General features: G+C 49.4%; 1 protein-coding gene across 5 annotated transcripts in view; it reads right to left on the bottom strand.

Moving 5' to 3' along the window:
• The window catches only part of NUGGC (nuclear GTPase, germinal center associated), a 1337967-nt gene that overhangs the window by 236432 nt on the left and 1087820 nt on the right, over positions 1-13715 (bottom strand). For all 5 annotated transcript variants that reach the window (XM_085604518.1, XM_085604516.1, XM_085604517.1 and 2 more), the window contains one exon: positions 10898-11100. In XM_085604518.1, the coding sequence (XP_085460644.1) occupies positions 10898-11100 (203 nt within the window). The remainder of the gene's footprint in view (positions 1-10897; positions 11101-13715) is intronic.

The raw sequence follows: 13715 nt of genomic DNA, 5'->3' as shown, positions 1-13715 counted from the left end.
AGGGGTGGCATAATATATGCTTCAGCCCCTGGTAGGCCTGTGTAGTACCTATGCCCTTGGTACCTAAGGTACCATATACTAGGGGCTCATAAGGTACCACAGTATCCAATCACTAGTGCACCTAATATGCACTCCAAGTTGTTTAGAGAGAACAGAGAGGCTGGGGCCCAGATTAGCAGGGTCCCAGCCAGACTATAGCCAGAAACCAGTGTAAACATCTGAAAATAACTGGGGGCAACATAAGAGGCAGATCCTACTTTCCTACAGCGCCGGATCCGGTGTCTGACAACGCAGGTCCGGCTCCGTGTCCACATCAGGATGGAGGCCGGGAGCATGACCGGCGTCGGTAACGGTATAGGTGCCAGAGGAAGCGGCGCCGGTGGAGGCGTAATAAGGTCAACCGGCCCTGTTCCGTATCCAGGCCTTGATCCAAGGGGGGTGGGGGCCTGCGACGCCGGAGCCATCGGCAGAGAAGGTCTTGACCTCCCAACTGAGTCCGCGGGGGCCGAAGGCAGGCCGCCAGAGCCGGGCTGCCCGAAGATGGCCTGCATCGCCTCATAGAACGTACGAAGCTGGCCAGGAGTTGCTACGGGTCCCGGGAAGGGAGGTAACCACAGAGACGAACCTTCGGGCTCTGCACACTGAGCCGTGTGAGGGGCACCGCCCGCATCCTTCATTGCGTCAGCCGACCGACAGGGAGAAGTCAAAGAGCGACGTTGCTTCTTTGACTTCTTTTTGTGCTTCGACTTACCCGACCCGAGTGCGAAGACTTCTAAGACTTGGACGAATGGTGATGGCTCCGCGACCGGTTCCTCGACCTCCCTCGCAAACGGGACCTCAAACAGCGTGGAGCCGGTGCTCAAAAGCTTTCGGGACCGCTTCCTCAAAGCCTTCGGAGCCATGGACCGGCAGTGGGAGCACGACTTGGGGTCATGGTCGCGCTCCAGGCAAAAGAGTCACACACAATGCGGATCCGTAACCGACATCAGTCGGATACAGGAACTGCAGGCCTTGAAGCTGGGCATCCTTATGTGCACCAGGAGTCGAAGACTCAAAAGACATTGACAAAAGTCGCTCAAAAAGTTCAGTCAAAAAATGACTGGAGGTACCGCTCTCTCCAGATCTGCGCTGGCTGGCGCGGAAAAAGAAAAGAACTGACGTCAGCGTGAGGGCGGCGTCTAAGTAGCTACCGCTACGTCATCCCAGCGACCACAACGCCGACAGACTCCACCTTCCGACGCGCAGAGGTACTGCTGACAAAAAAACTTTCCGAATCCAGATATCTCAACTGAAAGTAGCTCAAATGTGAAGTTAAAGTACTTCAAAATGTACGCCAGAGCAATGGATCCAGTATCCATGGTAAAGATGGAGTAGTTTCTTTTCTGTAACTCCAGTTCTGTAGTAGGGGTATCTCTGTTATAGTCATAATCTAGTGAATAGTCCCGCCCATGTGCGCGGACCCCGGAGCAATAAAAAATAATCTCTAAAAGGTGACAAATCATGCAGACCTGCATACACCTTTAAGAGAGAATTTAATTTAAAGACAGATAATGCAGCCTATACCCACAGGCTACACTGTCCAGTACTTCAACTAGAATTCCACCAAAATCCACAAACAGCACTGCCTGTCCAGTATTTCTCCACATAGGAAAAAACCCTGCCTCTACCAGCAAAAGCCTCTGGAATGATAGAGAGGAAGGAGTGGACAGACAAGCCCCATAGGCTGCCATTATGTGGCTTGGAACAGGATACTGTGCCTTTAAGAAAACTTTCCAGTTTTCCAGAACTTTCCCCAGTATCCCAGAATGCCCAGCAGGTCCCATTTACTTTCAGTTCTTTTTGAAGGCGTAGCACGCCAGACCTGTAGCATTCTACATATGAATAAGTATCTCTCCACCGGGGAGGAGGGCGGGCGCTTATGACTATAACAGAGATACCCCTACTACAGAACTGGAGTTACAGAAAAGAAACTACTCCTTCTGTAGTAGGGGATCTCTGTGTATAGTCATAATCTAGTGAATAGAATGGCAAGCCCATCCCCACACAACAAAAGCGGTGGAGAACACATAAGACACTACCACTACTGTGCGAACAAATTTCGCAGCGAAGCCTGCCCAACCTGAGCATCTGCCCTGGCATCCGTGTCCAGACAGTAATGCGCAGCAAAGGTATGGACCGACTTCCAAGTGGCCGCCTTACAGATTTCCGCAATCGGAACATTACGCAGCAAAGCCGTCGTGGCAGCTTTGCCCCTGGTGGAATGAGCCTTAGGTTTACCCCCTAAGGTCTTATTAGCCTTTTGATAACACAACTGTATGCAGGACACAATCCACCGAGAGATGGACTGCTTAGAGGTCGCAAGACCAGTCCTGACTGAGCCATAATTAACAAACAATTGGTCAGACCTACGAATATCCTTGGTCTTATCCAGATAAAATTTCAACACCCTTCGGACATCCAGGGAATGGAGAGCCCTTTCCGCTGGCGAAGAGGGATTCTGAAAGAACGTAGGTAAAGTTATGGTCTGATTGACATGAAAGTCAGAGATAACCTTAGGAAGGAACTTAGGGTGAGTACGCATCACAACCTTAGCAGCATGAAACACAGTATAAGGTTCTTGACAACATAATGCCTGAAGTTCACTCACCCTGCGGGCCGATGTAATGGCCACTAGGACCGCCGCCTTCCAGGATAGGTGCTGCAATGAAGCCTTGTGAATAGGTTCAAAAGGCTCTCTCATCAGTCTGGACAGCACCACATTCAAGTCCCAAGAAGGCGAGGGAAGTCTGACAGGAGGGAACACCTTCTTCAAGCCTTCCAAAAAATCCTTGACCACAGGAATCTGAAAGAAGGACGTCTGTGAAGGGCACTTCCTGTAAGCAGTCAAAGCAGCCAGATGAACCTTAATGGAATGGAAATTAAGGCCAGACTGCGCCAGATGCAAAAGGTATGGAAGGATGACATCTTCCTTACATGTTGTCGGATCAAAGTTCTTGGACTTACACCAGATACAGAACCTCTTCCACTTGTAAGCATAGGATGTCCTAGTGGAAGGTCGCTTAGACTCCTTCAGAATGTCCATACAATCGTCTGGTAGATTCAGATGACCATATTGCACTATTTCAGGAGCCATGCCGCCAAACTCAAAGACGAGAGGTTGGGGTGCACCATCCGCCCCCCGAACTTCGTGAGAAGGTCCGGCCTGCACGGCAACCGCATGTGAGGAAGGAGAGACCGGTGAAGAAGGTCCGTGAACCACCACTGCCTGGGCCACTCCGGGGCAATCAGGATCATCCGCGCCCTGGACTGGGACAGCTTGATGAGCACCGCCGGAATCAGGGGAATGGGTGGAAAAGCGTACAGAAAGCTGTTCGACCAATCGATCCATAGCGCATTCCCCAGCGTCCCCCGCTGGTAGTACCTGGATGCGAAGTCTCGGCATTTGCTGTTTTCGGCGGTGGCGAACAGATCTATGTCTGGAGTCCCCCACCTTGCGAAGACTTCTCCTAGTACTTCGTCGTTTATGACCCATTCGTGGTTTTCCTGAATCAGCCTGCTCAAGGCGTCCGCCTGAGCATTCTGCACCCCTGGCAGATGCGTGGCCGTAATCGTCAGTCCTCGGGCCAGCAGCCAGCGCCAGATCGCCTGCGCCTCCTGCGACAGAGTGCGCGATCTCGACCCCCCCTGCTTGTTGAGGTAATACATCGTGGTTGTATTGTCCGTCTGTATCAGCAGCGAGTTGGTCTGGAAGGACGGAAGGAAAGCCTTCAGTGCCAGGAAGACAGCTCTGAGTTCCAGGAAATTGATGTGGTACGTCGATTCCAAAGGAGACCACTTCCCTTGAATCTGCAGGTCCCCGGAATGCGCACCCCAGCCCTGGAGAGAAGCATCCGTCACCACATTCGTCGTGGGAATGGCCTTGTGGAAGGGAACCCCCTGGAGGAGGTTTTCCGCCGAACACCACCACTTCAGAGACTGACGAGCATGTAGAGACAGTCGGATCTTGTCGTCCCAAGAGCCTGTCTTCTGATCCCACTGATCCTCCAAGCACTCCTGCAGTGGTCGCATCTGTAGACGTGCGTGCAGAGTGAGGAAGATACAGGAGGCCATCGATCCCAGTAGAGACGACACCTTCCTCACAGTCGTCGATGGAGCAGTCCTGAGGTCCTGAGCCTTCCGAAGGAGTGATAACCGTCTCTCCTCCGAAGGAGACACGCTTGCTGACCGCGTATCTATGGAGGCCCCCAGGTACTGTATGCACTGTACCGGAGATGGGACCGATTTGGACATGTTGACGTGTAACCCCAGCTTGTTCAAGAGCTCGCACGTCCAACGGAAGTGTTCTTGCGCTTCCTCGAAGGATGACGCCTTGATCAGCCAATCGTCCAGATACGGGTAGACAAACACCTTGTTCCTCCGCAGGTGTGCCGCCACCACCGCCATGCACTTCGAAAAAGTCCTGGGAGCAGACTTTAGCCCGAATGGCAGCACTGTGTATTGATAGTGATTGGCGCCGACTTGGAATCGCAGGAACTTCCTGTGCTTCTGTGCTATGGGCACATGGAAGTACGCATCCTGTAGATCTATGGCACAGAGCCAGTCTCCCCGTTGCAGCTGAGGGTAAATCTGGTGCAACGATAGCATGCGAAACTTCTCTCTGCGAATCCACTTGTTTGCTTGTCGCAAATCCAGAATGGGCCTGAACTCGTTCTTGTCCTTCTTGCGAACGAGGAAGAACCGAGAGTACAGACCTCTTCCCCTTTGAGACAAAGGTACTTCTTCTACCGCCTTTTTTCTCAACAAGATGTCTGCCTCCGCCTGGAGCTCCCTCAGCTGGAAGCGAGAGCTGACCGGCGGAATCGCTGGAGGCGGGCTGATGAACCGAAGACTGTATCCATTGCAAACAATATTCAGCACCCACTTGTCCTGAGTAATTTTTCTCCACTCTGCCGGAAAAAATCGAATGCTTCCCCCCACTGGAGTGGGTAACGGTTGAGGGGGAAGTAACAGCTCAGGGCCGAGACCCGGCCGGGCCCTTGTTTGTGGTAGTAGCCTGCTGGCCACCTCTACCCCTCTGGCGCTTCTGGAAGGGCTTGCGGAACTGCTGCTGTTGTGGCTGCTGCTGTCCCGAGCCCTGCCCACGCCCTCGGCCCGACGACCCGAACCTCCTCTGGAACGGTCGTTTCTTTTTCTTGGCCTTCTCTAACCCGACGGCCGTCAGGGTTTCCGCTTCAGCCTTCATGCGGGCCATTTCATCGTCCGCATGCTTCCCGAACAGGGTTTCCCCCGAGAAGGGCAGGTTGGCCACTCTCTGCTGCGCCTCCGGCTTGAGGGACGTCAGGCGCAACCAGGAATGGCGCCGCTGGTGGACGCCATGACAGTAGGCGTGGGCGGCCAATAGCGATATATCCGCTGCTGCGCTGATCGTTTGGTTAGAAACCAGCATGCCTTCGCGCACCGTCTCCAAGAAGTCCTCCTTCTTGTCTCGTGGCAGGAGGTCCGCATATTGCTGCAGGGATTCCCACAGGGCCCAGTCGTAACGGCCCAACAACGCCCCTGCACTCGCCGCCTTCATCGTGGTGGCGGCGGTACCACACACCTTCCTGCCCGCAGAGTCCAGCCAGCGGCTTTCCTTGTCCGGTGGCACCGTGGAGGCCGGGGCGGTCGCATGTTGTTTTCTCGCCGCCGTCACGATAACCGAATCCGGCTTCGGGTCCCCTCTCAAGAATGACGGATCCGACTCCGGGGCCCTATATTTCTTCATGAGCCTGGACGGAGCGGCCTTCGCTGTTGCGGGAGTGAGGAACAGTTCCAAGGCTGGTTCCACCAGTCCAGGCACGAGAGGCAGGAGGGGGCGAGACAAGTGTCTTTTATGAAGCGTCTCAAATATCACGGACGTCGTGGGTGTTGGAACCGTCACCGTGATATTCAGCTTCGCAGCCCCTCGCAACAGCACCTCCTGGAACGAGACCAAGTCGTCCACCGGCGACACCCTAGTCCCCGGGGAGTCCGACAGCGTCGGGGAAAGGTCCCTGTCCGAGGAGCGCGACCTGGACCTATACCTTCTGCGGCGTCGTCTAGAGTCTGACGAGGATCGCCCTCGGCTCCGCGATCGTCGCCTCCTGTGAGAGCGGGAGCGCGACCTCTTCGGCTTAGGCCTGTCCGCCGGTCTCGCTGGTCCAGGCGACCGTGGGCGTCGTGGCTTCGGGGTCCCCTGCGGCGGAGTCGGGTACCGTGGAAGGGAAACCGACCTCGGGGGGACCGGCGGCGGTCCCGCAGGAGTGCTTGGCAGCAACAGAGGCCGGGGTGGCGGAGACAGAGTCCGCGGCCGCGGAGGAGGCGGTGGAGACGGTGGTGGAGGAGGTGGCGGTGGTGGAGGAGGCGGTGGCAGAGGTGGGAGAGGAGGAGGCGACGGAGACCTCCGAGGCGGGGTATACACCACTGAGTACACCGATCCCGGCGACTCTCTCTTCCTCGACGTCGACCTGTGCCTCGACGTCGACCTGTGCCTCGACGGCGATCTTCTCGGCGTCGATCTCTTCCTCGGCGTCGACTTTTGTCTCGACGGCGACCTTCGCCTCGACGGCGACCTCCGCCTCGACGGCGACACCGCCTCGACGGCGACCTTCGCCTCGACGGCGATCTCCGCTTCGACGGCGATCTTCGCCTCGACGGCGATCTTCGCCTCGACGGCGATCTCCTTCTCTTCATCGACGGCGAGCTGCGATCCCTCGACGCCGAACGCCGACGCCGGGTCTTCTCTCGACGTCGACCGCTGGACGCAGCCGAAGACGGCGTCGTCGCCGACGACGCCGATGTAGTCGACGGCGGCCTATTCAGGTCCCTCGATGGCGATCGTCGACGCCGCTTCTCCCCAGAGCGCTGGGGAGACGGCGAACAGACGGTGGTCATCCTCCTCGACGTCGCCGTCGACGCCCTCGACGTCGACGGGGAGCGGGAGCGCTTACTGGTCTTCCTGCCCCTGGGGAGCCCCCCAGAGGCCTCAGTATGGGCCAAATCAGCCCCTCCAGACCCACCTGGTGCCTTCAGTCTTCGCTCCTCCAGAGCTTGAAGCCTGCTCTTCATCCTGTCCCTCAGGGTTCTGGCTGAAAACGAGTGGCAGATGGTACAGCTTTCAGGCACGTGGGACTGGGGAAGGCAAGCTATGCACACCTCGTGTGGGTCAGTTTTAGCCTTCTTTCGACCACATTCCGGGCACTTGTCGAACAAGCCAGGCATGTTGACAGTACCAGCTACTAAACACAAGAAAAAGTGACAAAAATTGCCAAAATCTCAATGAAAACCTTGAAAAAGGTAGAGCTCAATGCTCCAGGGTCCTGCTAGCAGGAGCCGGAAAAAAGAACTGAAAGTAAATGGGACCTGCTGGGCATTCTGGGAAAAGTTCTGGAAAACTGGAAAGTTTTCTTAAAGGCACAGTATCCTGTTCCAAGCCACATAATGGCAGCCTATGGGGCTTGTCTGTCCACTCCTTCCTCTCTATCATTCCAGAGGCTTTTGCTGGTAGAGGCAGGGTTTTTTCCTATGTGGAGAAAAACTGGACAGGCAGTGCTGTTTGTGGATTTTGGTGGAATTCTAGTTGAAGTACTGGACAGTGTAGCCTGTGGGTATAGGCTGCATTATCTGTCTTTAAATTAAATTCTCTCTTAAAGGTGTATGCAGGTCTGCATGATTTGTCACCTTTTAGAGATTATTTTTTATTGCTCCGGGGTCCGCGCACATGGGCGGGACTATTCACTAGATTATGACTATACACAGAGATCCCCTACTACAGAAGATGACATTCACCTGAGGCAGTTTCACTGATTGTGCAGACTTCTTGCATTGTTGTGTGAGGCACATATTACGTCTTTACAATACCCGTCTCTATAGAAAGGTATGTAATTTCTGAGACACCAGTAGTCTCTTAACACATTCCTCACTGACATCAGTTATGGAGATAGTGCAAGTAGTCAATAGGCTCCAACCGCTAAAAGCTTTGTTCATACATTCTGATGGCTACTTCATAGGGTAGGGTGGAATCAGAGTGCATCTTAGCCCTGATCTCAGGTTAAGGATGCACTAATGCACTCTTATTTTGCAATGGGCATTAAGGCGCCTTAGGAAGAATGCCACCGTAAGGTTGATAAGTAACTCAGAAAAATGTCAGAATGAGCCTAAACATTTGCTGATTTAGGACAAGTTCTGGTTTAAAGGAGGCTTGAAAACCATGGGATGAGTCCCAATACAAGGCCCGAAAGGCGAAGGGTACACCAGAGAAACATCCACTGACTCAAAAGCCTTTCTGCGCTTTTGAAGATTTGACTGAAAGCCAGCACCCCGAACCATAGCACTATTGTTTTGAGAAAGACTAAAGAGGAGATTAAGGAGCCTATTTAAATGTTCATGGAGACGGAGTACCTTCCCCCACAAACATGATTCTCCCTGTCCAATTTAGAATCGGGAAAATTGTATGTCGGACAACGGCAGAGACTACTCAGTCTCCACAGTGGTAAACCCCTCTGATGAAGTAGGGCTGACGGAGGCTTGGCTATAGGTCCACCCACCTAACTCAGATGGGCAGACATACATTTGATTTTCAGTGCCCATCACTGCCAGGAAAACCTGGTGGTAAGGAGCATTGAGAAGTGTTCAATGCTCCCCTTGCCATGGGAGGGAACACCCATGGCTAGGAGGGCACTGTTTTTTCATTAAAAAAAAAAAAGAAGAAAATCCCACTTTGAAGTTTGCTGTACGACTCCGTCATGTTGACCTTTAAACTTAAAATGGATTGATAGGAACCGCTGTAACATTTCCTGTCAAAGCTAAAGAAGTCAGATAGGCCAGCAGACATTTCTAAACTTGGGGGCGGTACCGCCCTTAAGAGATGAAGTAATTTATCCTGTCGCCCTGGTCGGGAAACAAGCCACTCATGAATATTTAAAATAGGCCTAATTTGCAGCATGAACATGGCAAATAGATTGCATTGGAACACCCTCAACAGTGCGAAGGAAGGAGCTATACCGCTTAAGTAATCAACGCTAAGGACCTCACAAGGAGATTTTTCAGTCAACTCATGAGAATGTTTCACTGCCAAATAGGTTCATCATGAAATTGTCTGCATTGTAAAGCCTATTTTTGGACTGACTGAAAACAAAAGATAATCAGATAGCCATTCTCATGAAACTCAGTTGTACACAGGATATACACATTAAAAGACCCCTTTTTTTGCCTTATCTATGAAACCTTTATCAGCAATGAAGTGGAGGAAAGGAAGCTGGAAGAGAGAGTCTGGGACATGAAACTCAGAAACCACTTTTGGCGGGAATGGCTTCTCCTGAAAGGCTGTCTTACCCTACTGACAAATAGTATAAAGAGAATGATCAGAAAAAACAATAATTCTTTTTGCTGAAGTATGACTACTAAAAAAACAGCTTTGAAGAAAGGGATTTTACATCACAAGAACGAAATGGTTTAAATGTACAGACCATTAGAAAGTTTAAACTAGATTGAATTCTTGTGCTGGTATGCAATAAAAGGCTTCATAGGGAACTTATTTTATAATAATTCATGGAAAATACTAACAATCAGCAACATAAAAAAAGTTGTTCAGCTTGGACAAATATAAGCAACGCAATGTAACATTTGAAAGTGCTAATATTAATACCCTTCTTGTTTAGGCAAATTTCAGACTGGAATACAAACTGTTTGATTCTTCAACAGAATGTGTGGTACACCAGGCACCAAAACTGTGGGTACTGGGTGATTTTAACAGGTAGGCTTCTCTTCAGCGCAGAAGTCGAACTGGCCTTGATAAACCATGATCTTTGCAAACACCAGTCAATTAGAGTAAAAGCAGCCCCTTGAAACTGGAAATCAAGATCCCCGCTGTGAACTTTCGAGATCTTGGTAGACTAACCAACCATGCTTCTGTAAGGTCAAAAGAACTTGTCTCAAAGTCAATGATTTGATCCTCTCCTGCATTATAAATTTGTTACAAAGCAAAGATCCAATGACAGTTGTAATAGCCTTTTTCCTGGGGGAGGGGGGGGGGGGGGTGCAGACAGTAAAGACTTTTCCCTCTGTGATAACAGAAAATACAAGTGTTTGCAAGAAGTGTCGAGTGAAGGGCGTCTCCAGAAATGGTAGGCTTATGCATAGTGTAATCCCTGCAAGACCCACTGGTATGAATTGATCTCCTACCCCTCCTCTGGAGGAACACAGCGGAACAGCGGATCGACCCCACACAGTATTTAGCTAGGCAAAAACATGCAAGAGGTCAGAGGGGTTTTTATTAAATAGAAGCGAAGGACAGGAACAAGGAACATGGTCTGCCTTTACCCAATCCATCTCCTTCATGGGCCTGATAAACTGCTGAGTGGCCTGAGGTTTCTGCAGAAAATGGTGAATTTAATCTCTGAGCCTGCATCTAAATTTCTACTATTTAGTATGAGTGATCACAAGATACTTCTCTACAATGCACAATAGCTTTCTACACAACATAATGGTTCCCTACACTAAATCAAACTCCGAAAATAAAGTACACATAATTTGGTAAAGAGTGGAAAGCACAAGCGGTAATGCATGCAACACATGCATGCAACGCATAATCCATTTATACAACAATGAACACAGATTATCACATTATGATACAATTGGGAGGTTTGATCTGCCTTTTGCACAAATGGGTTTCATGGTTACTTCTCCTACACATCTGAGGAATGGGCAGGGCTTAAAATCTGGATTTGTGGCCCCTGCTGTGAAGATCTATTTGACAACTGATCAAACAAGGCCCCTCAAAACAGAAAGGTTATGATGAACTTTACACAAACGTGCTATTCTTGCTTTCAAACTCAAGCAATCACACAAGTAATACAATGGCAGAGCAGAGCTCTCACACCTCGATAGTATTGAGGTACGGGAGGACTTCTTTCTCAATTTGTACAATCTTGCATCTTCCTTTGAAACTGGACGGCTCCTTGTCCTCCAAACCGTCTTTCTCTGTGGACAGATTTGCCGCAGAGGCATCGAATTCAGGCAGAAAGAAGTCTACACAAGACCGCTCACATATTTTGTTGATATTATCCCAAATTCTTTTCAAATCTAAAGGAGGAAATAAAATTATCAATGTGTCAACATTGGTGCTAAGAGGTCATAAAAAACACAACATACATCTTGGATATATATAAAAATTATGACACTTATAACAATTTATCTGCATTAATTCAAAACTTAGCTCCCCAGACAGATACACCTTAACAGACTATCACTCAAGTGTCTTTATTTCACTCGCTTTTAGACCGAAAATTGAAAGAAAAAAAAAAACAAAGGTACAGAACAGAGCAACTGTACCTCCCCCACCTCATCAAGACCATATGTTTACATCCCGGCAGTAGAGCCCCCACATCTCTAAAGGACCCTGTGTTGGGGTGGATTCAGTGCATTCACAGAAATCATCCTTCCCTATAGTCCGAGTTCCCTTAAGTATCGCACAGAGCCCCATGGCCATTGCATTGCAGATTCTATGATACCCAGGGAGATTGGTGGTGTGGCAGTCTTCTTGCAGTTAAACGCTATGGTAAATGTTGCCAGTCCCTGTCATGGCAAAGTTATGACCCATTCCTGGTTTGTTATTGCCCCTCAGTCTTCAGAACCAGTAGCATTGTTGAGAGTGTGTGTGTGTGGGGAGGGGGGGGGGGGGATGGAGGGGGGAGGGGGGGTTGAGTTAATAACACAGAATCTTCTTGAGGATATTAATAACCAACTTCTAAAAGTGCATGAGTTTGGGGCGATCTTTCGGTGGACGCAGAGAAGGCATACATATCCTCGGATGGCCCCACTGCTTGTGTGAGATTTGTCTCCCGATTAATTTGTGCATATCTTAGCTGTTTTTGTTCATCTATGTAGAATTCTTTTTTTCATTGCTCCAAGGTTTAGGGAGTTTTTTTTGTGATACATGTCAGAAATAATTTTACACCCTCCCAGTCACAGAGTTTGTTTCTCTCACTGCAGATGTAAAATCTTCATTGTAGTGAATGGGGGGTCGAGGGGGAGGGACGTCAATCCTCTCTTTTCCGCAACCTCATTCAGACCCCAAGTGTTCTACTGACTGGGGCACTCACAAACAAGGAAGTGCCGCTGTGAAATCCTGGAACTTTATACATTTTTTAGGGTTTTTATTGCAGTGTTTACTTCTTGTTGTAAATGAGTTTTAGGTAATTCTTCCTGAATTTGGGTGAAGTTGGAGAGTTCAATGTTTTCCCTATACCACTGCAGCTCCAATGGTAGGTGGTATGTAATGAGGCATAGACATCTATACATTTGTTACCTTTTTTATCATCGTCAATTAGTATCATTCCAGACTTGGAATGCATTTCTTTGACATATACTCGTTCCTTCTTATCTCATAGTATTCTTGCCTTTTTAGGTGGAATATTGCGAATTTGGAATTATTGTGTGGTAGATTTATAATTGACCTTAAGCAGCAATGGGTTTATGGTTTAGTTGCACAGAAGGGCGGGTAAGTTTTTCCCTCTCTTTCAATTATTGTATTTCTATTTTGCGCAGGAGTTTAATGTGTGTCAATATTGCAAAGTATTACTGCTTTAAAAGCCTCCGAGGATTTTCCTGGTCTTCACTCAGACTGAAATAGTCATCCATTCGCTGGCTATTAACCTTCTTAAACGCAATTGGATGCCGTAAAAGTGAGGGGTGTATACTCCATGAGTAACGGCAGGGTTTAGTTTCCATATTTATGTCTATGTGCATTGGGAAATGATCAGAGACCGCTAGTATGCCAATCTACACTGTATGTACTCTGGCCATGAGGACACTGCTGACAATAACATAGTCCTGGGGTGAGTGTAAGCAGTGTATGTGGGAGCAGTATGTGTATTCTATGTGTCTCTTAAGCCCATCTGTTTCAATGCTTTCTTTAAAGAAGGCACCAGCCCGCCAAATTCTTCTTGATGGACTATCACTCTCTGGTCCCATACTAAGGTGAGGTCTCCTGAGAGGATGAGGTCACCTTTTGCAACTCCCTTCAGTGTATTTATACATTTCTTGTACAGCATTAGCGACATTGACTGTAGCAAGTGTCAGTAAACGGCCACACAGTATGCCTATACTGAGTAAGTAGCGATTTTCTATATCAACTTTAGCTTCATTAAGGGTTAGTGGGAGATTGTGTTTTATGAATATCTCTATCCAACTTTGTTTGGTGGCAGCAAAGGAATGATATGCTTGGGATACATCTTATGATTCATCCTACCCTGATCGCCTCTCAAGAGGTGGGTTCCCTGGAGGTAAACAAGGTCGACATGTTTCCAAGACTCTTTCAGATTGCCCCTCTGCACCAAGTGTCCGGACTTTAACCATAAGTATATGGTAGAGCAATTGACTGCTTTTGTGGGTGCATCACGATTGGTGTACTCCCTCGAAGATTGGACTTGATCTTTCTCCTGCCTGTCTCCCTCCCATCACACCACTGCCCTCCACTTTGTGTTACAATTTGTTAAACAATCATAGAAAACCTTTATAGCTTCATATCCATATTTTATTTCCTGGTTCGGACATAGACAACCTCTCTTGCCCCAAACCAGTGAAGCAGGGAGTCCAACTGGTTCTGCCGCTGCTGTGTTTGAGTCATTTCCTGCCTGTTTGACATATTGGCATTGAGCCAGCAAACTTTCCATGCTGTCTTTACAGAGGGGATGAGC

Source organism: Triturus cristatus, chromosome 5_1, assembly GCF_964204655.1.
Source record: "Triturus cristatus chromosome 5_1, aTriCri1.1, whole genome shotgun sequence".
Lineage (NCBI taxonomy): Eukaryota > Metazoa > Chordata > Amphibia > Caudata > Salamandridae > Triturus > Triturus cristatus.
This window is presented reverse-complemented; position numbering and strand designations above follow the sequence as displayed.